This window comes from Taurulus bubalis (genome assembly GCF_910589615.1).
Source record: "Taurulus bubalis genome assembly, chromosome: 2".
Lineage (NCBI taxonomy): Eukaryota > Metazoa > Chordata > Actinopteri > Perciformes > Cottidae > Taurulus > Taurulus bubalis.
The window spans coordinates 28,100,792-28,125,838 of record NC_136590.1 but is presented as its reverse complement, the minus strand read 5'-3'; the positions used below and the strand labels follow the sequence as shown (position 1 = coordinate 28,125,838).

At 39.4% G+C, this 25,047-nt stretch overlaps 1 protein-coding gene across 1 annotated transcript in view; it reads right to left on the bottom strand.

Moving 5' to 3' along the window:
• Positions 1-2,642: 2,642 nt before the first annotated feature.
• The window catches only part of ncam1a (neural cell adhesion molecule 1a), a gene marked incomplete at its 5' end in the record, with an annotated part of 237,119 nt that continues 214,714 nt past the window's right edge, over positions 2,643-25,047 (bottom strand). The window contains 3 exons of the mRNA XM_079234557.1: positions 2,643-2,781; positions 9,312-9,425; positions 10,831-11,038. Of these exons, the coding sequence (XP_079090683.1) occupies positions 2,661-2,781; positions 9,312-9,425; positions 10,831-11,038 (443 nt within the window). The 3' untranslated portion in view covers positions 2,643-2,660. The remainder of the gene's footprint in view (positions 2,782-9,311; positions 9,426-10,830; positions 11,039-25,047) is intronic.

Here is a 25,047-nt window from a genome sequence, read left to right as displayed (position 1 = left end):
TAAAAGTGGCGCCCTGCCTGTTTTCATTGGTGCAGATTGGGTTTTGTTTCAGCATCAAAATGATAATTACAATTACAATACATTTAAATGCACAACAGGTCTCAGCTGCTGGTAGGTTCAATGCTGGCTGTCTGTGGCTATGAACATACACAATGAAGAGATATGTCTACAGGAGACAGATCATGAGCCTGTAATCAGTCTGATCAGATACTGTGTATACTGGAAGCTACACAGAAAGTCAGTGTATCCCTTTAAAACTTGTCCAAACACACCACTACATAAGTCTGTGTTCATGTTGTGGCTTTGTATTATTTGTTCAGCTTAACAAATCACAATTTCCTGTTTTGTTGTTGTTAGACTGTAATATATGACCAGGGATAACAGATAGATACAAAATATCTGTCAACTGCGGCTCATTTAATAATTTCCAGACATATTCCAGAACATTCCCAGTAAGTGGACCTTGTGCCGAGAGTGATACAAGTTAATCTAGAACAAAGTGATTAACTGTACTAAACCTACAATGTATGTCACATCACTTCAGGCACACGCAGATGGTGGAAGCAGTGGCGACGCAAACGCACTCTTACGAAAAGTTGCGGTGAAAGAGAGAAAACGACGGCTGATAGAAACGGATGTTTGGTCACTGAAGAGGTGCAGAATTCTCAGGCCAATCGGTTACAAGCAGTGAGCAATAGTGGTTAGCACAGAGAAGGCAACAATGGCTGTGAACCATAGAAGAAGGTGGAGGTGGTTGACCTCAAGGAAAACAAACTGAATGTGATGTTCGAGACCAATTGCAGGCAGCAGAAACCGCTGTGTCGAGAATTCAGTTTGACCAACATCTCTGCAAGGGCTTGTTTTTCTTTCAACAAAAATGTCTGCTTCTCAGTTCAAACCTGCTGACTGAAATTGTTTCGACAAAACACATGTGGTCTTTTGAGTCACTGTTAAGCCCCCGAGTCTGTCAGTTAAAAAAGTGATCCGAAAATGTTTAAAGGAGACCTCTGGGAAAGGGTGAGGTGTGTGTGTGTGTGTGTGTGTGTGTGTGTGTGTGTGTGTGTGAGAGAGAGAGAGAGAAGGAGGTAAAGGTGTGCACTAACATTGACGGAAAGAAAACCAATTGACCATATGGGCGATGCACACATCGCTTCCTTTGAAGAACGTGGTTTTACGAGGGGCGGCGAGATAAGACGGCGACATTTCTAGGTCTCAACCCGAGCGCCAGAGACCAAAACTAATACTTGGTCCTCATCAATCTCTTCATATAACTTAATCAACTTTAACTACATGGCTACTTCCAAGAAGAAACAGTTGGCATTATTTATATCCTGTAGCATCCTTTTTTTTTAATTGGTCCATTTGATACAATGTATTTACCAGTGCTTACGTAGACACACTTGGTATATTCGGTCACGTGATCTTTTCCAACGAGTGGATGAGGACTGAACGCAGTGTGAGCTGGTGAGACTGGTGGATTTCGGAATACGATTTCCATCAAATTCAGGCAAAATAAGGCAATGTTTCTCCTTTGGAATGAGACATCCAAGTTGACATGTTATGACTTATGCAGTCTGGGAAATTGGACAGATGTGGCCCTTAAAAAAGGATCACGACTGTACTACTAGGTGACCATTTCCTTACCCCAAACCCGACCCTGTCTCCTAAAAATGACGCTCATATACAGCAAATTTGCAACGGTAAATACAGTGTGAAAGAAACAATGTCATCCAGATCCCGATTTTTATCGACATATTCAAAACTTTAATGAACATATCTGCAAAGTAACAAAATAATTTCTTTCATAATGTATTAGGCAAAACCATTTACTAATATACATGTACTGTATAAACAGACTTTTTAGGGAGACAGGGTTAAAACCCCTAAACCTAGACTTTAATAGCTTTCGTTTCTCATAGTTTAGAGGATTTCTCGGCCAGAACCTCATGGAGAAAACGTTTAAGAAAAACAAAAAACATCTAAAGAGGAACCAAATGACAGCAACATGTACAGAAATACAGTAACTTTGCAAAAACAGGCATGCTAATGTTCTAATCTCTGGAAAAAACACATTGAAAAAGCTAAATAGGCAGTAACGTCTGCACATTGTTTAAAACACAACAAAATATCAACAAAGGAGGAAAGACCCATAATCCATTACCACGCTGATGACCATACTGCATAAAGAATAGCAGTATTGGTAAGTGTACCAGTCTTGCATGTGTGTACATTATGAGGGCAGTAATCTGTGAAGTAAAGCTACACACCAACCATGGTGATCTACAAGAAAAATACTTTCCGTATTTAACAGTTGATCAGTTTAACAAAACGTACGAGAGAGAGGGTGAACTACAAGTATGAATTACGCTTTTTTCCCTGTGACAAATAAGCAAATAGAAACTGACGTAATAGAAACTAAGGCATGTGAATGAGGTCTTTACATTTTCATTGGTCAGAAGACACTGTAGAAAGAAAACCATGAATTATTATTTTTTTTAATCTTTTTTTCATTGCTTTTCTTTTTTCTTCTTTTTTTTCTGATGCAATGGGGTGGTGTGTGACATTTCTTTGAGGTTTCAGTGAATGCGACCCCCCCTTCTTTCCCCGACATTTAACCTTAAAAACCCACCCCCAACCACCCTCTGCTCTTCGTGAGTAGATTACGCTTTACTCTCGTTGCCGTTCATCTGGGGAGCCTCGTTGGGAACCGTCTTCACCTCGGCTGTGGCGTTCTTCACCTCCGTCTCGCCTTTAGTGCTCTCATCCTTTACAGTCTTACCGCTGTGGGGACAAACAGAGGAGCGAGAGAGAAAAGAAACAAGAAAGAGGGGAGATTCTGTTAACAGCGAATCACCAAGTCTCTCTCTCTCAAAGCTAAACTGTCTACTCTGAGCTGCCTTTTGTGTCATTTTCAAAGAAAGAGAAAAAAAGGGAGGGAGGACATGCAAGATGCTTTGAGGGAATTTGTTTTCCCTTCTGGAACTGAATGCATTTCACACATAATGGGATCACGCTCGCTATCCTAGGCAGACATCAAATAAGAGTACATGGATGTCACAGCTATTTTCAAGGAACAATGCATGCTGATGTGGAATGAGACGAGGCCAGTACAGTAGGCACAATGCACGTAGGAATGAAAGACTGAGGCATAACCTACAACACAAACTACAATACGCAAGAGGATTACACGCCGTCTGGGCCGAACCGAGGCACAATCGAAAGAGACTTTAAAGCCATACTTTGCTTAAGTGGAACATTTTCTGGTGTTAGCATATGCACCCATGTTGGAATACATTTGTTGTGATGTGCTGCGGCTTTTGGAGAATGTCGGTGCTTCACTGCTGTGTCACATGCAGTCATCTCTTTTGCTGTGCTCTGTGCCAGCTCTCAAATAGCAATTTAAATCAATATACTTCCCTTTCCTGCTGACACATATTCATGCTCTCTGTGTGACCAACAAAGTCAGAGCCACAGAAAAAAAATGTCATCCCTAATGCCACTTTAAAGCATGTGTTATTTGTACCATGCAAAAATGCTTGCAAAAAAGCTTGCAACTCCACCAGCAACTCCTTGAGCAGTCATTCACAAAGACTGGGTCTGGGCACACAGGTGGCGACCCGTTCTCACTCCCAGCAAGCCAAATGCCGCCGCATTGTCAGTGCCCTTCAACATAAGATATTGGTGCACCGGGTTTTTAACTAACGCCAATCTAAACCCTCAAACAAACACAGGACTTTCAAGCAGGAGACTGGTGTCCGTGGCCCGTACCTGTATGTTTGTCTTTTTTTGATAATTGTGATGCAAAACCAATTTATTCTGATGTTAACTGAAGTTAACTGCTATTAGAATATTTATTCTAAATTACTGTCCATTACTTTTGGACTACCTCAATACCAAATGTGCAAATATAGAAAGAAAAAATAAATAAGATCACCTCTTTAAATCTGCTTTCAACCTGTGATGCTAGTTAAATCTTGTTTTTGTTTTGAACTGTTATGTTAACATACTGTTATGATGTAATCTGCTTTGTTTCTATTCTTATTGCTGATCCTATTTCTGTTTGTACAATGTAAACTGCCTTTGAGTACCCTTTGAAGCACTATACAAATACAATTTAACATTATCATTATTAGGTTTACTTTTATTCAAATCTTAAGTACTAATGTTGATATGTTGTTTTTCAGGCTGCAGTATTAATACAAGCAGTATTGATGCTTGGGAATGTGCTGCACAGTTTTTGCCACCAGGGAGTGCCTGTGTATAAGATAAGTAGAAGTTTCTTATCCAATGCACTCGGGAAAAGTTTGCCCCCGGGGCTTTCTGCCAGAAATCTCCTAAGGTTGAGGCAACAAACCTGCTTAGGTCTGGGAAACGATCATTAAATAAATGCTTTCTGGCAGAAAGCCCTGAAGGCAGATTTCATCCATGTGCTTCCTCCATCGTTGTTACCTGCTGGAGCAAAAAGATACAGTTTTCCCGGCGGCAGAGAAAAAATGTGGGCAGACTGTACATTGGGAATCATATGCTGGTTTGTTTTGTTAAATACAGGAAGTAAATTGCGATAAGTGAAACTATGTCCCAGCATCCATTCGCCTTTGTCTCTGGCGGCAAACATAATCAACGCTATGCACATTTAATGTGGGCGAACTGCTTTGTTCAGTATGCCATTCACACTTCACGTGCAGTTTCAAAATGCATGATGTTGTTTCCCTTTTTCTAATTTACATACTAAATGGTGAAATGTCATCCCAGTGAAAGCATTTCTTCCACTAATGTTGGAGGCCATTGTGTGCGACTTGTGTCATGAAGTGTTAATGTGTGCACATCGGCATGTGCACACATAATATGAGTATATTGTTTTTGTATTTAAAAATGTTTTAATCCTGCTAGTAATCCCAATTTTGTGTTTATTTTCCCCATCATACTGAGAATCCATCTTCAACCCTCTCTTCTATAATCACCTTGCTGCAATGTCTAACCTTTAAACTGCAGCATCTATTAACTATGTCATTCATGTCAATGGGCATCACAACAGAGGTAAATTGTACTTTAATTTATTACTTTAAGCACCCTTTTAAAACAGTCCAGGATATTGTTCTCTTGAAACACAAAAAAAAGAGGCTCTGACATAAATCAAGAGCAATTCGAAGCTACACTAACTGATTTAAAGCCGTTTTTGAAACATTTGTTTTTAATGTGGTGGAAATGGGTCCCGAGGAGGAGTACGTCACTCAAGAACCTACGAGAAGCCTGACAAGACATTCCACGTTTCGGGTGTAGAAGAAAGTTTGCTGCATAGATCAGTGGGGGAGCGTTGCTTCAGTACTGTCAAAGAGTTATGAAGAAAAATCCCTCCAATGACAAGTTTAGTTTTATCAGTTGATGTTGAACTGACAAGAGCCCTGTTTCCAATGAGTTCTCAACTCCCCATGCTTCATCACTGACATCTTCCACTGGCCGTGTGAGTGGACAAAGTGTATGATGAGGGAAGGAGGGAGTGAGGAGTGAATGTCAGTAAGCCTCCGTAATTCATCCCATAGCTATTTCTTAACGTCCTCACAGGATGCCAGGAACCATGAACATCTGCAAACTCCTCGGGGCAAAAACTCCATACATAACCCTTCATAGCACCTCTGAAATGAGGGCTTTCTGCAGGGATTAAAGCAGAGAAGAGCGCTGTCTTGGAGAGATTGGCATTTTAATTGGCCCGCAAAATGAAGAGGACACAGAGCAATGGCGGTGCTGCTGGAGGTCATTTTGTGACAAGTATTTAGTTTACTTGAATGAGCTAATTTGGGGTACCGCCACTACATGACAGAAAATGGCTTCGGTAGAGTTCCCCACATAAAGACTTAGTTTTTTTGTTTATTTTACTCTTTTCATAGAGTAAACAATAATTTCTAATTTTGGTGTGCAGTGGGACTTTATTTGTCTTCACAGACTCTAGCTGAGACAAGCTAAGCTCTGCTAGCTACATATGTTGTAGACATATGGCTGCTGTTCACTTAATATCTTGCATTCACTTCTTATGAGGCGTTAAATACACTGGGGACATGCTGGATTAACATTAGAAATGTTTTAAATTACCAATTTTTTCAAAGGATCCTGTGGATTTGCACAGGCAGAGGACCAACTATTGGGATGTGTCTAGCAGTCTGTCTGAGGTACATTGCCATATAGCCTAAGCTAATGTATTGTGAAAGGTAAGAATGAAAGAAGTGGATCTGGTTGTTTAACAGTTTTAAAAACAAAGTGAATGCATAGCCAACATTGTAAGAGAGGTTAGACGTTTCTAAAACATTGAGTTTTCATGTAAAAACCTGTGGAGCTAACATCATCGACTCACATTAGCATATTTGAAGACCTGGAGTGAGAACAAGGTGTGTTAAAAAGCGACCAGCTAAATAAATAAGATAATGTGGAATATAAAGGGCAGGAGAAAAGTTGACTATTAGGTGAGCAAACAAACAGGTGGAGGGTGGAGTTGAAATGGAGACAGGCACACACTAGTGGCTTCCCAATGTATTTGTATTGGGTGTGCCATTTATCTACATGGAAATCTGACATTCTTATAAGGAAAAGTCCACCCTTAAATGTTCATAATCATCAACTATAGATGCAAAAAAATGTGTTTGGTGTTCCCAATTTTGCATGAAAATTCTCATTTGTTTTCTTTCCAATTTTCACTTCGAGAAAAGACCTTCAATAAAAAGTGAATTAATGTATAAGTACAGTATCACAGGCTAGGCATACAGCTTTGTAAAGCTGAGGCATGTGTAGAATCCTGTACAAACTGCAACATGATTTCTGGCTGCAGTCAGGTATAATGAGGCTATTGTTGGTGGAGATGTTGGTATCTCTGCCTCTGGATTTTTTCCTGCTGTGTATAATACTGATGCCAAGGCCACAAATCTACTGAAAAGCAGCAGTGCTTAGAAGCTCTGATGACAATCTAACAGACTACACATTTTGTTGTTATTTTTTACATAACATTATTTTTGCACACTTGAGCTCCTTCACTATATAATGAAGATGAAAAACATCTTTTGAACTCAGCTACAGTACAGGATTGTTTCAGGCTCTCTTTTTTCCTGTAGATTTCTCCTGAATACAAAATAAAGTAACTGGGGATGTTACATGGTGATTTCTATTAATTAAAGTGTATCCTATTCACCTGTAATTTCTTGCAAAATGTGTGGACTTTTACAATACAATTAAAGGCCATTTTCTCCAGATTTTTATTATTTCTCATACTCTGAGCCAGATATCTCCTCAAACCTTCCCGTTTCATTCCTATCTATATTCTGAAGGGTTTTACTGAGAAATTTGTTCAAATATCATCCATAGCTTGATTTAAAGAACACTTAATTACTAAAATCATGTCAGAAATAGATGTTTTATAGAGCTGTGGACATTTTCTGATACCCCTTATCTGTAAAAACCTTTGACTAATAAATTATTAAACAATTATTTTGAACCTGGCTTCATCCCAGGTGAAGAATGTTGTTCTTGAAATGTATACAAAATGCCTCATATTTAAACATACATTTCCAAAAACTTGTAACTTGATGTAAGTTTTTTTATGTTTTATGCCAATAATAATTCATTATTTTAAGTTATTTTAACTTAAGGGTCTCCCCTTAATTAAACTTTGTCTTGCTTATGCTTAAATATAATTGATTATTTAAATGCTGAAATATAATAAAAAGTAAGTAATAATTAATAATTTAAGAAGTAATAATTTAACTGTTCAGAAATCTTCGCACACATAAAAGTTGCCTTCTGTTTCTGACAGGTGCAAACATGTTCTTGTGAGTATCTGACACCAAAAACAGCGTCTGCATTTGCGGGTGAACTTTTCCTTTAAAAATGACACACTAGCGGGCTACAGGGATGCTACCAGAGCGGAGGTGACAAGGTGAGGAATGGGGGTAGTGATGTGTTCATACTCATTGTGGGCTGGTGTGGTCGAGTCTGTGCATGGGGCATTGGGCGCATCCTTGGCCGGGCCGCCTACTTGTAAGTCCTTATTCTGGGTGCTGTCAGTGGCTTTGACTGTGTCACGCTGGCTCTGTGGCCCGTCGACATTAGCAGAGCTGACTGGCTTTGAGACAGGAGGCGCTGGCTTGGACGAGGGGGGAGCTTTAGGGGTGTCGCTCAGGTCGACCAGGGGCCCGACCTCAGGTTGGGTGCTAGCATTAAGCGGACTGGAGTGGGCAGCAGGGCTGATTTTGGGGGAGGCCTTGGCAGGGGAGGCTTTGGTTGGGCTGGAGGCGCTGGTGGTTAGCGTGGTGCTCTCACTAGCAGGACTGCTCTGTGCCGTGCTAAAGCTCTCAGCAACTGAGTTAGTGGCAGTGGATGGGAGCAAGTTTACCACCGTGGAGGTGGTGTCTGCAGCAGCGGGCCTGTTTGGTGGGGAGGGGGCAGGACAAACAAGGAAGAAGAGGGAGGAGTGAACAAAGAGCCACAAGAAAAATTAGGTATAGAAAGAAAAGGGACAGCGAGAGAAATAAAGGGGCAGACGAAGAGTCCAGGTCAGGGCATAAACAAGGCAGAGTGAGTGCTACTGTGCTGCAGTGAAAAAGTAAAAATCTACACAATCCCAAATGTTAGCAACACAATATTTGTGGAGGGGTAAACAAAAATAAATAATACAACAGTAAACTACAGAAAGGAGGTGGGAGTTTTGGAATTAGGATGCTAATATGGCTTTTCCAAAAAAGGAAAAAGGTTGTCTGAATGGGTTAGGTGGCCTTGCAGCCCCACTTTGGACGAGCTTCGAGTCCGATAAAGGTTGGTGTTAAGTTGATTGATTATTCAGTCACATATATGTACAAGTCTGTATTGGGGATGTCCTTAGTCAGGGACACATTTTCCCAAATACTACTGGGAGAGCAGCATACAAACATGAATTGACAGAAGACTAAGTTGTAATTATGAGATAACATGCCTTTCAAAAGGCAGAATTAAGAGATAAATGATTAATATTTCTTCTTCAGAATTTAGCGCATACACACGGCTGTTATGGTTTGTGGTCATGCATACAGAAACGGGGGTTGCTGAATGTTGATCTGGTCTAAATCTGTGACAAACAGTCTTGTACTTCACAGTATAATTTTGTACCCATGTCATACACATGGAAAGTGTGCAAAAGGGGCATCAATACGAATGAATTACATCGTGGCAGTACAACCCCTGTGGTGTTTACACTTGAGCAATACAGAGATCTAGTTTGGTTCTGGCCAAAATGATTGTAACCCAAAGTCTAGGACACTCCCTAGTCTGGGGAAGTGGTCCTGTTCCATACTCACTCAGGTCCTGTCAAGGGCGTGGTCTCGTTGGGCTCAGTGGGACCCCCTCCTTGGTTTGGGGTTTGTTCTTCCTCCGTTCTCACCTCAACAATTGGCTCCTTCGACTCATCTTTCCTGAACATATTTAATGTGAGCCGTTTAGCTGAAATATCTATTTGTTGTTGAAGTTCACAGCTGGTACAGCGAGACAGTCAACATATTGAACTGAATTTTGATTAAACAAAGGCCAACATGGAATAAATTAATTTCAACATGATTTGATGTTTACAAAGGTGTCTGTTAAACACATTTCTGAATATTTTAATGTTAATGCTTGCTGGCATTCTTTTTTCAGGACTAATTCAACATTATGACACTTTCAAGCTGTTCATTGTAACACTTTTGAAGATGGAATATCAATTGGCATGGATCAAAGCATCCCTGCACTAATAATAACTAACACATAACAACAATCTTTAAAAGACAGTGTATGGTTGGTGAGCTGAATGAAATATGTATAAGTGAGGATGTAGCTGAGATATAGTGAATTCAATGTATTGAACTGGGTTGGCCTCATTTTGAGAAATATGCTTGTTAGCCACTAAAGTCAGTCTGAAAACAATATGAGAAGCAAAAGGTCCGGGACGTGTTCAGCCCAGTTTAGCACAAAGACTGGAAGCGAGAAAACAACAGCTACAGCTTCCAGTAATTTAAATTTAGATTCCATTGAGGCTTATGCAGTTATGAAGTTATGCATATTAAGGACCTGTCTGCTTTGAGTGACAGGTTGCACCCTCGGCGTGTGGCTGCCACAGCGTTTTTGTTTTATTGAAAGACACTTTAAGAGTCACCTGTTCATTTTATTTCCCATTAGTGGCACACTTTGTTTCAAGTCTGTTTTTTCTATTGCCAAAATTAGCATCCCAATTACTATCACAGTTAACATTAATTACACATGCACCTTCCTTACCATGCTAGCTAGCTAACGCTAGCTGGTGACTCAGCATTTGTTATACTAACTGTCTTGGGAATTCAGTTTGGGACTGGTTCCTGAATGCATTTAGATGAAACTGACATCAGTCTTCTCATCTCAGTCTGTTCCTTCAAAGCCACATAGAATTGTATCCATTTATCTGCGTACTTGGGAGCTACACTTTTGACATTCTTGCGTAGAGTTTTTATGACGAACATGTTCATAAACAATTGTCTGTTTCCCAGTCCATCTCAAACAGAACAACATTATAATTCATGTTGATTCATGTTTGAGTCCACCTGAAGAATTTAAGTTAAAAAGTAAGTCTCTTTTTAGTTCTGCTATGGTCTCCACCAAGTTACAATAACTTTGTCTTGATGTTGGAGCTTTTTTAATACAAGCTGCTAAAACAATGTCTGAGTCTGGTAATTCTGTGGGGTTGTCACTATAAGAAAAATCATTCCACATTAAACAGTCCCATGATCCACCATATACATTAAACACTGATTAGTATAGCTTTAAATAAGACAATAGAAAATAATCTGTCACAACAGGATGTTTACTTACGAGAATGCAGCCTGTCCCTCCTCAATGTCCTTGGTCTTAGCACCCGGTCCAGCCTTTCCACAGAAGTTCACAGCAATGCACATAAGGAGTCCACACTTGTTGAGGAAGTAACAGGTGACATCCACGCCCACCAACAGCAGGAAAAAGACAACAATGAGGATGCCCACGATAGCTCCGGTGCCCAGGCCTGAGCCACCGTCCACGGCATCTGAAGAACAAGGACAGAGAGAGGGGATACACAAGCAAAAACAGGCAGGAAAAAGAGGAAAAGAAGAGGATAAGGGAGAGGAAAGGGTTCAACATGAGGGAGAGGGGATAGAAAGAAAGTTAGAAAGAGAGAAGGAGAGAGATGATGAGGAATGCAGTCAAGCTTATAATGCACCGCTTCAGGTGTCAGTTGTTACAACCTCAAGTGTGTCGTTCTTTCAGCGGGAAGTTGGAGACAAATCACACGAGAGCCATCAGGAAATCAACACATTGAAACAATATTAAAAGCATCCCTTTCATCAGAGCTACTTGATATTTACTAGTGAAAATCATCATGGCCGACACACTTGAGGTATTCAATTTCACACAATCACAGAACTTCCAGGGAATAAATTATATACAAACCAATATAATATTACACTGTACTTTTTTACCCCGTCAATGTTGACCATTTTGTGCGTCACAGGGTTTCCATGTCACTTTCACAATAGTCTGACGTGCTTTGAGGCATTCATGTCTTCACTAATGAAAGATATTAATATCTGTACCAAATTTCACGGAATCCACCCAGCAGTTGTTTTGACAGTTTGCACACATTTCGTCAGATAACATGCAATTAATTGGGCTATTAATCTTACAGTGTATTTAAAACAATCATTAAAGCGTGACTCCCTCTGACTCCCTACATGGAAAAAGGTAATGGAAGACTTTTATGTCGGACATATATCTCAACCTTGAGGTTGCTCAGGTTCAGGGTTCTAACATCAACACAGTGTAAATACTACATATATTATACATCATTTTCAGAATAGTTTTGGCCTTTGATCAAAATACCAAAAACCCATGATCAATGATGCATTACATCTTCAGTTTTCACATACTGTACTACCTTTTTTATTGGGATACGTTTTACAATTACAAATGCATTCCTGCAAGCATCTATGTTCTTACACTAGATTTCAGAAGCAGAACACTGGAGTAGACATACATCGTAATCACAATCTATTTGCAAAGAATATATCACAGAAAAAAAACAAAGTAACTGAATATTCTTCAAAGATAATATCGGGGATGTGGGTCAGAGGCCATCTCTCCCCTTCCCACACTTACACACCCTACAAAGAGAGTAGCCTAACTGAATCGTTTTTACAGCAGCTTCAAAACTTTCTGAGGGAACGTAAAGGTTAAAAAGGGTTATCTGAGCAGCTGTTTATCTCAACATACGCAAGCTGTCAACATATTTATAATTCCACTTTGAGGGCAAAGTGCAAATGCAGGTTAGTTTCTCTGTCAGATTATTCCACATACACAAATGCACACGCAGTTTATAGACTGGATGGAATAAGCAGGATTTGGAGGTCCAAGGCTGGCTCAGGCTTTGAGGCTTTGCATTTTCAACAACAGCTTTCGGATAGCTCTCATCATTCGTTTTGGGCATTTGATGAACAAACCTGGGCTATTAAATGCTATCCAAATTTCCATCTTTAGCAAGAAAAGTTCAAGATTTCTTGGAGGAAAAAACTGAAAAAGCATGCAGTGTCTTTGACCTCTGTCAAGTTTTGCCAATAATTATTTACTTGTTTTCTATTCACTTTAAAAAAAAAAAAAGATTGAACTGTCTAAAAACACAACATGCAGCCAGATTGTCATTTTATGAGGATAAAACACAAGCTACTTACCACACTAAACTACATTTGTGGTACAATGCTTACTTGCTGAAGTCAGCGAGTAAGCATTTTTGAGTGGAATAAAAAAAAACTTTCTGTTTCCTAAGGGAATCAAAATGTGATTGTTTGTCTCCAGGTTGTTTCTCCATGTGCTTCAAAGGAGATTTGCATGAAGTTGAATCTTTTCAACTTACCCACATTGTGCTGCTGGGAGCCTTTGAGTAGTTGTAGGTGGTATGCTATTCAAAGTGGCCACCTTGACGTTGCCTAAATAAAGGACATGAAGGTAGAAACGGAAGCAGAGCCGGCTTTAAAATGTCCCTTCACACATTCAGGCTTTTTTTTTTATTCAAAGGAATGTCTCTCGTACATAGGTTAGGGAGGCTTTGCTTGAGGCAGTGAAGATTGTGGCTATCGCTTGCCAGTGTCTGTAAAGGATCAGGGGCTCATCAATCTGTCTGAGGAGAATGTAAATGCTGCAGGTTGAGGAACATCTATGAATCTATGTAAACTGATAATACCCACGCCCCTGAAGATGAGGATATAGTAGGAAATATACTCAATGCAATATGTGTTTTACAGGTCTGCATCACTGCACCTACAGTATGAACGCTGCATATAGAGTCCTAAAACCCAGAAATGAGTTAACATTTTTGCCCTAGATGCAGTTTTTTTTTTCATTTTCTTATGGGTTTTTGGTTCGATGCCTGAAATGAGATCTGTGGATAACAAAAGCTTAAGCAATTTGAAAGTGTTGTTCTACGACAACAACAAATTAAGTCCGTAAAAGTCTCACTCTGGAATATCGAAGCTTAAACAGTTGCTTACAAGTGAGACTACAAAAAGTCATCACACCAACAACAAATCCGCCTTTCCAGACTTGTTGTGTATACTCACAACACGTGTAAGTATCATAATGAACCTGTGTTTTCCACAGAGTTTATATTGAGCAATAATCCAGAATCCAATGGATAAATCCCATTGCCTTTTTGGAGGGGGAACTCATATGATGATTACTTCTGAGGCTGGCCTCCAGAAATACACCTTCCCTGCAGTGCTATATTGTAACAGCTTTGTTTTAGAAGGTTGATTGATCATATGAAGACAAATTCATCTTAGAAGAGAAAGAGAAACCAGCTTTTCCACTGCCTCCACGGACCAGATTGTGATGCAGCACGTGGGTACAATAATAACCAACAGTAGAATGATTAAAGACTCAGAAATTAATCTTCCAAGTTCTAATTCCTGCGTTAATGGTTCTGCGATCTCCTCGTATCTCATCTCTGTAAAATATTGAAGCATTTTCAAAGACTCATCCTGCACTCGGGAACAAAAACGCACACATTATCCAATCAAATGGTATTTGTGGGTGACCAGCTAAACTATTTCATCATTTGACTGTTAACACTTGACTGAACCATTTTGACTTGACATGGCCCTTTATCACATGAATTCTGATGAATGTTCCGGCCACTAATTTCAACCATGGCTTCCATTATTTACATAGAGCAATTCATTTTTAATTGGTCCAGTTTATTTGACACATTTACCATTGACGTGAACAATTTCCAGACTTTACGAGTTGACAAGCACTGCCTGAACGCACCATTGAACAAGTAACTGACACAAATCAAGGCAAATGATGACCACAATTCTCCAGTTCTTTGAAGTGGGACAGTCCTGTGACTGGACACATTCAGCTTTAAAATACAGATTACAACATAGACATCTTGAAGAATTCTGTCAGCCTTTCATGACGCCTGATTTGAACTTGTGAACTTCTTGAAACCTCGTGGGCAGCCACTGTGGCACAGGCTTACAACATGACAAATTCAAATGATTTCTACGGTTGTTTTCTGCACCTGGGTGACAGAAAGCACAGCCCGATCTAGACATTTCATTTAAAGTCACCACCTTCCTATCCTTTGCTATACACTGTATGCAGTGCTTAATTTTCTCTGATAGCTGTGATCAAAATAGTGGGAGCGTGCCACAGCTCTGTGTGCTTATAGGTGACTACAGTGTTGCAGACAACACTTGTTTTTCCTCTGCCAATTGCTTCATTTGCATTTTAACAGGCACAATAAATCATGTGGCATGTATTCATTGCCGATGGGGGTTCTCTCACCGAGTGCTCTCGCTGAGGGAGAAAGCACAAATCTCCGTGTCAGGGTGGACTACAGAAACATTTCTCTTTACAGGCTTGTCAGGTACAGTACTGAGCCGCTTCCCCAAAAGACTGCTGATAACAAACTGCATGTGATAGGCCTCAATTTCACTGAAAACCACACATTCCTGAGCAATCAATAACTGGTCACTGTCCAGCGTAGACACTATGTCAGACTCCTGTGCAGTACATTGATGAAAAACCTTTATATATTGGCAGTTAATTTACACATCATTATAGCACCTAAAGATGCATTGAAATAGTAGCTACTGATTGGAATGCTTGGTACTGTGTGCATGAAGACTTTTCAAATTCCTGGCTGACAGTGTGCCTGCTCTTTCTTTACAAACTTGTGTTGTAAAACATCTCATTCTATCTCATAAAATCCATCAGTTTCTAAAGACACTAAAAACGTCAGGCTTAATTTAAAGAAAACTGTTATAAAATAACTTCCATGACATTTATGGGTGATATGTTGATGCACCTTAAAACAACAAGGTCAAATCTAAATGAAACTAAAAGAAGACAAAATACAAATTTCAGGACCAATATGCTTATAGAGTGCACAGAGAGGACAAGATGGTTTGAAACAGGCCATATAATCACATCATTGTCTTTAAGGTTACAATACTAGAAATCCTTGTTTTGACTAACATGAAATGGTGGGATACTTGCGCTGACAGAAATGATTAAACTGTGAATCACTCTTGAGCTGCCTCATCCTCACCAGCAAACTGTTTTAAATCATAGCTGGAAGAAGCCTCTATTGCTTTTCTGCATTGCATTATGGCAAACGCGGTAGTGTGCATCAACAGCGGACTCAAGAAATCATGCATGTTTTAGTATGCATCGTGACTCTTTTGAGTGCACTTCACTTTGCCACTTTTCCTGTTTAAAAACACTTCATACGGAAAATCTGCTCGAAATAAACCTGTCTTTTAGAATTGTGAAATACTCTAAAAGCGTTGAAGACTGTCACATGACTGCCATATGACCTGAAGGGCTCTCATGGTGTGAGCAACCCCAACTGATGTAAAGATCTGGGACTCGCCAGGAGTCCCTGATGAAGCCTCTTAGGGAAGGCCTATTCAACTACTGCCACAGTCCATTGAATCCTTTCAGTTCAACCTGATGTTGACACAAATCATGAATATGTCACTCAATGAAAAATACATATTTTTTTCAAGCAGCTTGCATAGTTTAAACATTGAAGCAGGCAAATACAGACTATAGATGTGATACTGTCATAATGTATGTGAAAAATCTTGTTCTGTAGTCTTGTTCTGTAGTTTCTGTCCTCAATGAGCACAGAACGCTCACAGGAGCCTCACGCTGCAGTGTCCAAATCCAGTGGTGAACATTAATCCAGAGTGAACATTAATCGCGCATGCGCAAAGCCGCCGCTGAGATACATGTTAGCTGTCCTTCACATCTCCACCTCATTCAACCAGACTTCAGAGCACTTGTTCAAGCCAACACAGACTGGACTTTTCTAACTGAGTAAGAAAAACTGAACTGAACAAGATCAAAAGCACTTATTGCTTTTGTATGAAGTTAATAAATTGCTGGTCTTTAACATACATCTTTAAAAGGTAAGCAACAAACTGAACATTGACAAAAGAAGGAGTGGCTTGTCCCTCACAGAGACCCTTACTACTGAACAAACTGTTTGCTGTTCCCTGATAAAAGACAAATGTTTCTTCTTCAGCATGATATTAAGCTGTTTTACGTTAGAATAAAATAGTCTATAACATCTGAAAATAAATACAATATTTAATTGAATGACCAGTCATATAGAAGCATTACAAAAATAAAATACACCTTTTTTTTCTTCCCTGGCATATATTTTTGATTTATATACTGTTGTTAACTTGCTGTTGCTCCAGAGTGCCTGCTATATTGTTCTGATAACAATACTTTAAAATAAAAGCGCACAATACACTAGTTTTTACTTCATTATTTAATTTGCGATTAATCATTTAAATTCTTTCAACTTTGCCTAGCCCTAGAAAAAACAAAAGACATTACATTACACATTTCAAAATTTCAGTTTTGAGTTCAAGGGGTAAATAACTATATCACTAGTCAATATTGGTAGTAAGAATTCTAAATAGACCCCACATATATAACTTTAGGCTAGTTTACCCAAAAAATAAATAACTCATTCCCAACTATTTATGTTACGACTTTTACTATGACGATGATTATCATTTTATTTGTTTTGCTCCATCTGCTTCTCTCCCTGGGTATTGCATTGACCTTATTTAGCTAGATAGAGCTTCTGCAATGGCTCCCATGTTTGCATCCTTCAACAGCGCTCTGCCACAGTGTGGCACTGCTCCACCAATAACGTGAGCTTCAGGTTCTGTTTTCGTCTCAGGCACAAGGAAGCCGAGAGATGCTGACAACTGACTCCCTCCCTGACTGATTAAGATCCCTCTTCCCTCAGATGCAGGCGGCAGTGTGTGTGGCTGGATGGGATTTACAACATTTAAATGAAGATTTCAAACTGATGTGTATATTGGCTTGAAAAAAAAGAAAAAAGAAAAAAAATACAAATTTTCATGCAGTAGAGGATGAAGGGAGGAAGCATTGGTAATCTATAATATATCTAATTTAATACAGAGTGACACTATTGTTAAACAGAGATGATTAACAGAGGCTATCTTTTTTGAATGTTTTTGCAGTATACGAAATGCTTCAGTCAGAATAAGAATATGAAATGTCCATTTGAATCCCCAAAAAACAACAACATGTAGTCTTCTTTGACGCAAAGTTGTGGAAAATGACAAGAGGATAAAAGACAGTGATGGAGCATTTCAAGATTACAGAATAAATGTAACGTGTCACTTCATTCACGCTGATTTGATTTTAATTTCAATCGATGTGAACGCCTCATTAGCACATCAAGCCAGGGGGAAATGTTCAGGCTATGCAAAGAGAGGGAAGTCTCTTCTGTTGAAGTCGCAGCAGTCTGTATGCAGTGGGCGACTAAACCATTTGCTTCAGAGAATAGAACTATTCTGTTGATATGCAATGCAAGTAAGTCTGATGCACATACTTTGATGGAGATCCTGATTAGCAAAAATGAAAATCACTCAGCATTGATCAGCACTATCATTACTCAGTAGGCCCTGATGAACAACAGCAGGGACAAACAAGTGACAAAGAACACCTCTAGAGTGTCGTAAACTCTTATTATCTTTGTGACAGAACTTAGTTGAGATTAAACAGCAGTGCCTGGGATCATAAATCGAAGGAATACAAGTCTCATTTTAGATTGCAGCCGAATAGGAAGGCCAGAAGGGCATTTTTCAGAGATGACAACTGCCCAAAAGAAATGAGCAAAAGCTCCCCCCCCAAAAAAGAATGAAAGAGTATATTTGTTTCTTTGCCAATATACTTCATCTGTGTCCTTATTTCTGTTTGGAGACTTTATCACATATCAATGTTATTTTACCTCCAGGGTGTAAAAGGTTCAAGCAAGTTTTTTGGTGCTCCTTCATCCTAAGCAGGCAGAGAGCCTCTCAAGCTACATTCACCTTATCCCCCTGAAAGCCCCCTTCAAAGGTTACAAATCAGATAGAAAAACCTTTGACATTTGCTTATTTGGAGTTGAAGTGCTCTTTGCAGCAGGCTGCTTCAAATGGTGTTTTTTTCCAAAGGGGAAATTGAGTGCATGGTATGCCATCCAAAATATTATTTTCGTAAAAAATATTGAATGATTTTGTACTTTGTCTCTTTTAAAGAGTTATGAATACTTTCAGAGTATTGAAGCAGTTTTAGTTTTACATGACTCCTCTCATAATCACGGGGAACACCAACTCATCTTCACTCTATCGTCTTAATTTTCAATTGTGTTTAACGTTAACCTTAAAAGTTGTTTCTCACTGGTCACAGACAAAACAATCACCATTCACAGCTGTCTGATTACTGGAAATGTATCAATGCTTTATTAATTCTCTCACATCAACGTGTTATTGATCATGGCTGTAGGTGATTCTGGCCTCTTCGTGTATGCGTTGCATCGTCTGGCCTCTCATGACTGGATGCAGGACTTTAATGAGTTTGAGAGCAATGTGGAACAAAGGTTTGAACAAATGGAAACTGTATAGATGGCTTTGAGTCACACACACTCTGATGGTAATGTTGTTGTTTTGTAACTCTTAAAATTAAATAAATGTTAAATTAAATTAAATATGAATGTCCTTTGCTAGCTTTCTTACGAAACGTTACATAACAAGTGTAATGTTAAGAAAGAAACATGCACTTTATTAGTCCCCTTGGGGAAATTCTTCTCTGCATTTGACCCATCCCTGGTTGGGGGGCAGTGGGCAGCCCTTTGGGGCGCCCGGGGAGCAGCTGGGGGTTGGGTGTCTTGCTCAGGGACACATCGACATGTGAGCTATGGGGGGGACTGGGGATCGAGCCGGTACCTTGCGGTTTACGGGACGACCACTCATCCCCCTGAGCTACAGTCGCCCCCAGAAGAAGTAGCTAGCACAAAGCCAATGTTGACTTTTATTTGACAAATCCACTCCATCACTCCCGCCCACCCACCCACTAACTAACTAACTTTCAATTAGAGTCACTTATTATGCTACGTCGCTAGGTCTGTGCAGCACTTATTGCACAACGCCACTTGCTCTGAATGACTGCAAAAATGTCAACATTTATGGTATTCGTTAACGTACAATGAAACAATTTTTCCTGGCGACTGGGCCGGAAATATGACTCCGGTCTTGTCGGCAGCAAAGGCAGAATGAGCAAACCATTGAGCCACAAAACACAAGGGGGGTGGGGGGGGATTAGGGTGGATGCAATGTAGTGGTCGACAAAGCATTGGATTTTAACACGGGAGGAGGCTGTAAACTTTCTGTTTCCTGCAGACAGTCACCCTTGGTTTCTGTCAACCAACAGTTACAAACAACATATTTTGTGGGATTTGATGCAACAGCATTTTTAGCAATAACTCGTCTGTGTTGTGTCTGACTGAACACTGGTTGAATTCCTGCTTACAACACGTTAGCTAGCTAGAACCAAAATCATACTGCCGCTGCACATCTGATTTCTTCCAATGTTTGGCTAGTTGCATATTAAAATCTCTTTTTGTTTAAAAAAGCGGTATTTTTGCATTGTTTGTTTGTTTCTTTCAAAAGGTTGAAACATGATAATATGACAGCAGTTTCCTAGATATATTTGTTCTATCTATATCCAATAATGTAATTGTGCGTACAATTTTGATGTCTCCTCATTTTAAAAGATATGAGAATTGTGTTTCATTAACATAAAAACAATGACAGTTTAAAATTAAAGAGCATTGTTGTTGTTGTTCTATCTTTTCTTTATTCTCTATCTTTATGTATAATTGCAAAGCCTCTATACAGTATATACCATTTGTTCATTGTTTTGTTCAAGATGCATACGGTATCTTCTTCTTTTAGCTATAGCCAGGCTTCTAATCTTTCAACATCTGCGCGTAACAGTCGTGAATGGTGTAATGCAACATTGAATGCAGAATACAGTCATTTTGTTGAAGCTCCAGATGAAAAAAAAAGCTAAAATCAGCTTCACAATCGAGGCCTTGAACAGTCAAGTCAGCACTGTTTCACACATCTTAGTATGTTTAGTCACTAAAGCTTCAGAAAGCCATTACTTTCATGAAAGAAAAAAGAAACACAATTTATTTCAACCCTACAATGGTTACATGGAAACACACTGATATGTACTTACAAAAATGTCTCAGAGAATATGATAATTTCACATTATTGAAAATGACATTTTTAGTTTTTAACAGCTGTTGCACGCTTTAGACATTTCTCTGCTTTCAGGTAAAAAGAGAACATGAACCGTCAAAAAAACAAAACAAATCCAGCTGATTTATTGTATTTTCTGGAGTGTCAGTTTGAAAAGGAGTATGTACACTTTGTCACGAAACATGATTAGTTTTTCTTCACAACCTTCTGTCCTCTCCTGACAAGGCGGTTACATAATAATGTATTTCATAATATAATGACCAAAATGAATAAATTCTCTTGAAAAATGAATACTCTCACCATAACCAATATATTTTCCCCCCCAAACTTTTTTTTTTTAAAATCTTTCCTCATTTTGTACAACAGGACATTTCAAGCTTGTATCCAAAAAAATTGAAATTAGGCACAGCATGTGTACTCTTCACCTGGTTAACACATTCATAATGCTTAAATGGGGAGCACCAAAGCAGCTGCATAGCACATCAATGAATACTGGATCATGCCTCGTGTCAGCTTTCATGCAGTGTTCATGCTTTTATGTCATTTGTGACATAACGGTGGAATGATGTGTCTGTTTGATAGGCAATAAATTCCAAAATAAAAGTCTCTTTACAATTGCCATGTCTGGTTAGCACATTGTAGACACATAATTAAACAGTGTAAGGTAATTATTATATTCATCACCCCTCTCAAGATCACATTAAGGCATTATGAATGTGTTACTAATCGTATCTAGAACAAAGTGGCAACACTTTGTCTACACAGTATCCCAACTAAGCACCCAAGTCCGACTTGTAGCATTGACAAAACCTTCTAAAATTCCCCCTTTCCAAAACTATTCATATACAACATGAAAACAGATGAAAACAAAAATATCAACAGAATCTAAATCCCCCAAATGTGAGAATGATGCAAGTACTGAGCACCCTGTAATAACGTCATGAAACCAATGTCTTGACTCTTCATATATATATTTTTTTCAGCTTGCGTGTGACTGCACAAGGGTCAAAAAGGCATAGAAAGCAAAGGATTCTGGGCCCCAAGATTTCAAAGGCTCAGACTATCCTCTTTCTCCTTGAACAAAATCAGTTTATGAGAGCCAGAGCACAGTCAGCATGGACAGCAGAAGAGCTGCCAGACTGTAGTTAACACCTCGGCAACCGAGGGTAGCTGAGGTTATTGACCACAGTTCACAAATATAGTATTTCAATGTTGTTTTTTTTGAGTGATAATTATAGCACAAGTGACATAAAGTGATAAAAAGCACAAACAGAGAGAAAAACGTGTGTGTATGGCAATGTCATGGTCCATAGGTGTCCAAGAAGATCACACATGAAGACAGGAAGAGGACACGGAGAAAAAGGGAAGCAGGAGAGAAAGAGGGAGAGAGATAGAAAAATAAGGTCAGAAATACAGAAGTTCAACTGAATTTAGGATTTAAAAAAAGGAAGTCTACGTTAGAGGATCAAAGTAAAAAGAAGTCATAGCATGTTAGCTAGCACGGCAAATGACACATGGTTCATGGCATGCAGGGGTGGAGGGCCACACAAATGGAGGTTGACTGGGGAATGACAACAGAAAGGAAGCAGTTTCAAAGACGGTACAGTGGAACCTTTTGGCTTTAAGGTTCAGTATAAACAAAAAGAGTTTTTTCATCAATCATGGTGCAGATAAGCGGCAGAGTTTCGGATATGATAGATGACAACCTGGATGTGAGAACACATCCACAAGTTAGGCCATTATCTGTCATTTGTATTGGCCAGTAGTGTAATGTAAAGTAAATGCAAGTGTATGCTTACTCGGCACTAATCCAAAAGCCTCATTGATTCCCCCATTGGGCCATTAATGGAGAAATTATGGACACAGTATGGCCTCTAGCTTTTGTGTGTGTGTATCTTTGGAAGCATGAGCCAAAGGTTGATATATTGAATGACAATTAAAAATTAATGCGTTCTATATCCAATCGGCAGCCTGTGCAGTGATGCTGGATTAAACTCACTGTGCAAAAGCAGCAGTGTCATATTGACAAGAATCTAGTAATTATGAGATATGGATTTTACTCAGATTAATTGTTTTGTCAAATTTAAGCAGGGAATGCACACCTACGAAATAAAAAAATAACAGCACTATGTTCATAAATTAGCTGCATTTTCTGTTCTGATTTCCATTTTGCAACATTGCAGATACATTCATTAGGAACGTTTTCTCATTATGCTGGACAAATTAATCTGGGTGGCATTATGTTTCCTTCAAAACACATTTGCTGTAGCAATTAGTAGCAAATGCTCGAGGAGACAATGCTTTTTTTCACATGCACAAAATATTCCGTTTTTTTTGCCTTTTTTCCAAAAAAGACATGGCCAAATAAAAATGAGTATTTCACCAATAGTCACGTTTACATGCAGCCGTGCATGCATGCACAGTCACGTGGATGCATTTAATGTGTGTGTCCACACCGACAAGGGATCCTTATTGACTTTCTATTGGCATTGTTTCCAAGAAGCTGACTTATTAAGTGCCACCACCATTTAATGCGCTGTAAGAAGGTCAAATCACATATTTCTGCGAGATCAGGCTGGTTTAAAAGTAGCTGTGGTTCTCCTACAAACCAGAAATTTGGGCTTTTCTTTTTGGGGCATGCATCTCAGCAAACTGAAGGCTAGTTGGTTTGTATTTAATGCATAGGGCTGGCCAGCATAAACTCTTGTAAAGACCTCAATTTAGACATATATTCCGAAATGATGTGTCTACATGTCCACAGAACGCTCATACAACATGAATAATGTCAACTTAATGGGAAAATGCTCCCTTTGGAATAAGGCCCACCTCGGGAACATCCAAACAATATGCTGTTTGCATGACCGATCAACTTGGAAATATTGTCATATTTGGAATAATAGTGGATTATTGTGTGCACGTAAGTTTAGTCTATATTGGAGAGGTAAGTCGTCTCCTAAAAGATACACATATTTTACAGTTGGAACAAAAGGGCAGAGATCAGGTCAAAACTAAAAAAAAGCTCTTTTGAATTTGCCAAATGGTAAACCTTTATTTTGACACCTTTTTTTCCACTAGATTCTTCAGTGCAACAAGCGCTAAGACGTTTACTGTAGTAGAGTACATCAGCTGGTGTAACTGTGCACACAGGTAGAACGCAGTGGGCGTGGCAGAGTTCACAGTAGGGCCACTTCTTCAGCTACCATTACACCACTGGTCATGGCAGGGAGAATGGCCCATGCAAAACAAAAAAAGCTGGTTATGAAGGTCAAGTCTATGACATGGATGGAAGGGTGATCTCATGTCATCAAAACTGCAAAAGTGAATTGCTGTGTTTTGTAGTTTTACTCCAATGTCAGCCTTAGCTGGGGAGATTTGGATGGATCAGTTGTAAACACACCTGTCCCTACTGTGCCCATACTCGCACATTTACATAGACTGTGTTTGTTTCGACACTTTTTTGGCAGAGGACTTATGACAATGTTTTGTCTCTCCACAGCTGGGCAGCATTTCACCTTCAGTGGCATGGGAATGCTCCCCTGCTGTACTTGCAGAGGCACAGGCCAAATTATAAAAAATATTTTCTTTTTACATTTTTCTCCAAAGACGAGTCAAATTAACATTGAGATGCTTTCATCGATCGTTCGTTCTAAAATGCATTCACTTTGGTCAATATGTGTTTGTGGCTGCTTTTTTGAGTATGTGACAAATTCAAACCTCGGATCAACCCTGCATTCACAATTTGCGTCACAGTGCCAATTTAGCGCACATAGCCAGTATATACAGTATACTGGCTATGTGCAGCTGTTTCAAGACAACATGACCAGGAACAGCTGTGAAACGTGGTGAAATTAAATGCAGATGTTGTAGCTAAAAATAAACCTCAGCTATTTCCCCAAACATCTTGAAGTGAAGGAAAAAAACAGCAGCAACTTGGAAGTAATACTATACATACAACAACAAAACATGAAATGAAAGTAATTAGGGGAATTAAAGGGGGACTGACTTGGATGAAGCCCATGAACCTTGGCTGTGGTAGTATTACAATGATCCAAACCTCCCACTGCTATATGGCTGTTGCCCAGCAAGCGCATGAAAAAGAAAATAACTGGTTTCTTTATGTGCCATGCACTGGCAGCCGCTGCCTCTGAGAGTCTCCAGTACAGAACAGTCAAGATTAATTCAGCTGGAAGTGGCATCATGCAAAAGGCTGTTAGGGCTGCATCCCCACTCTTAACTAGGCCACACACTGCATGGATATTCAGGTCGGTCCTGGACCGTGAACTGGGAAACCTGCTATATTTGGCAGTGAAAGAGGAAGATGGAGTTTTATAGACAGAATTAAAAGAAGAGAGAATGTGGAAAAATCAGGGATCAGGGATGATCAAGATGAAGAGATACGTGTTGAGAACAATTTTCAGCT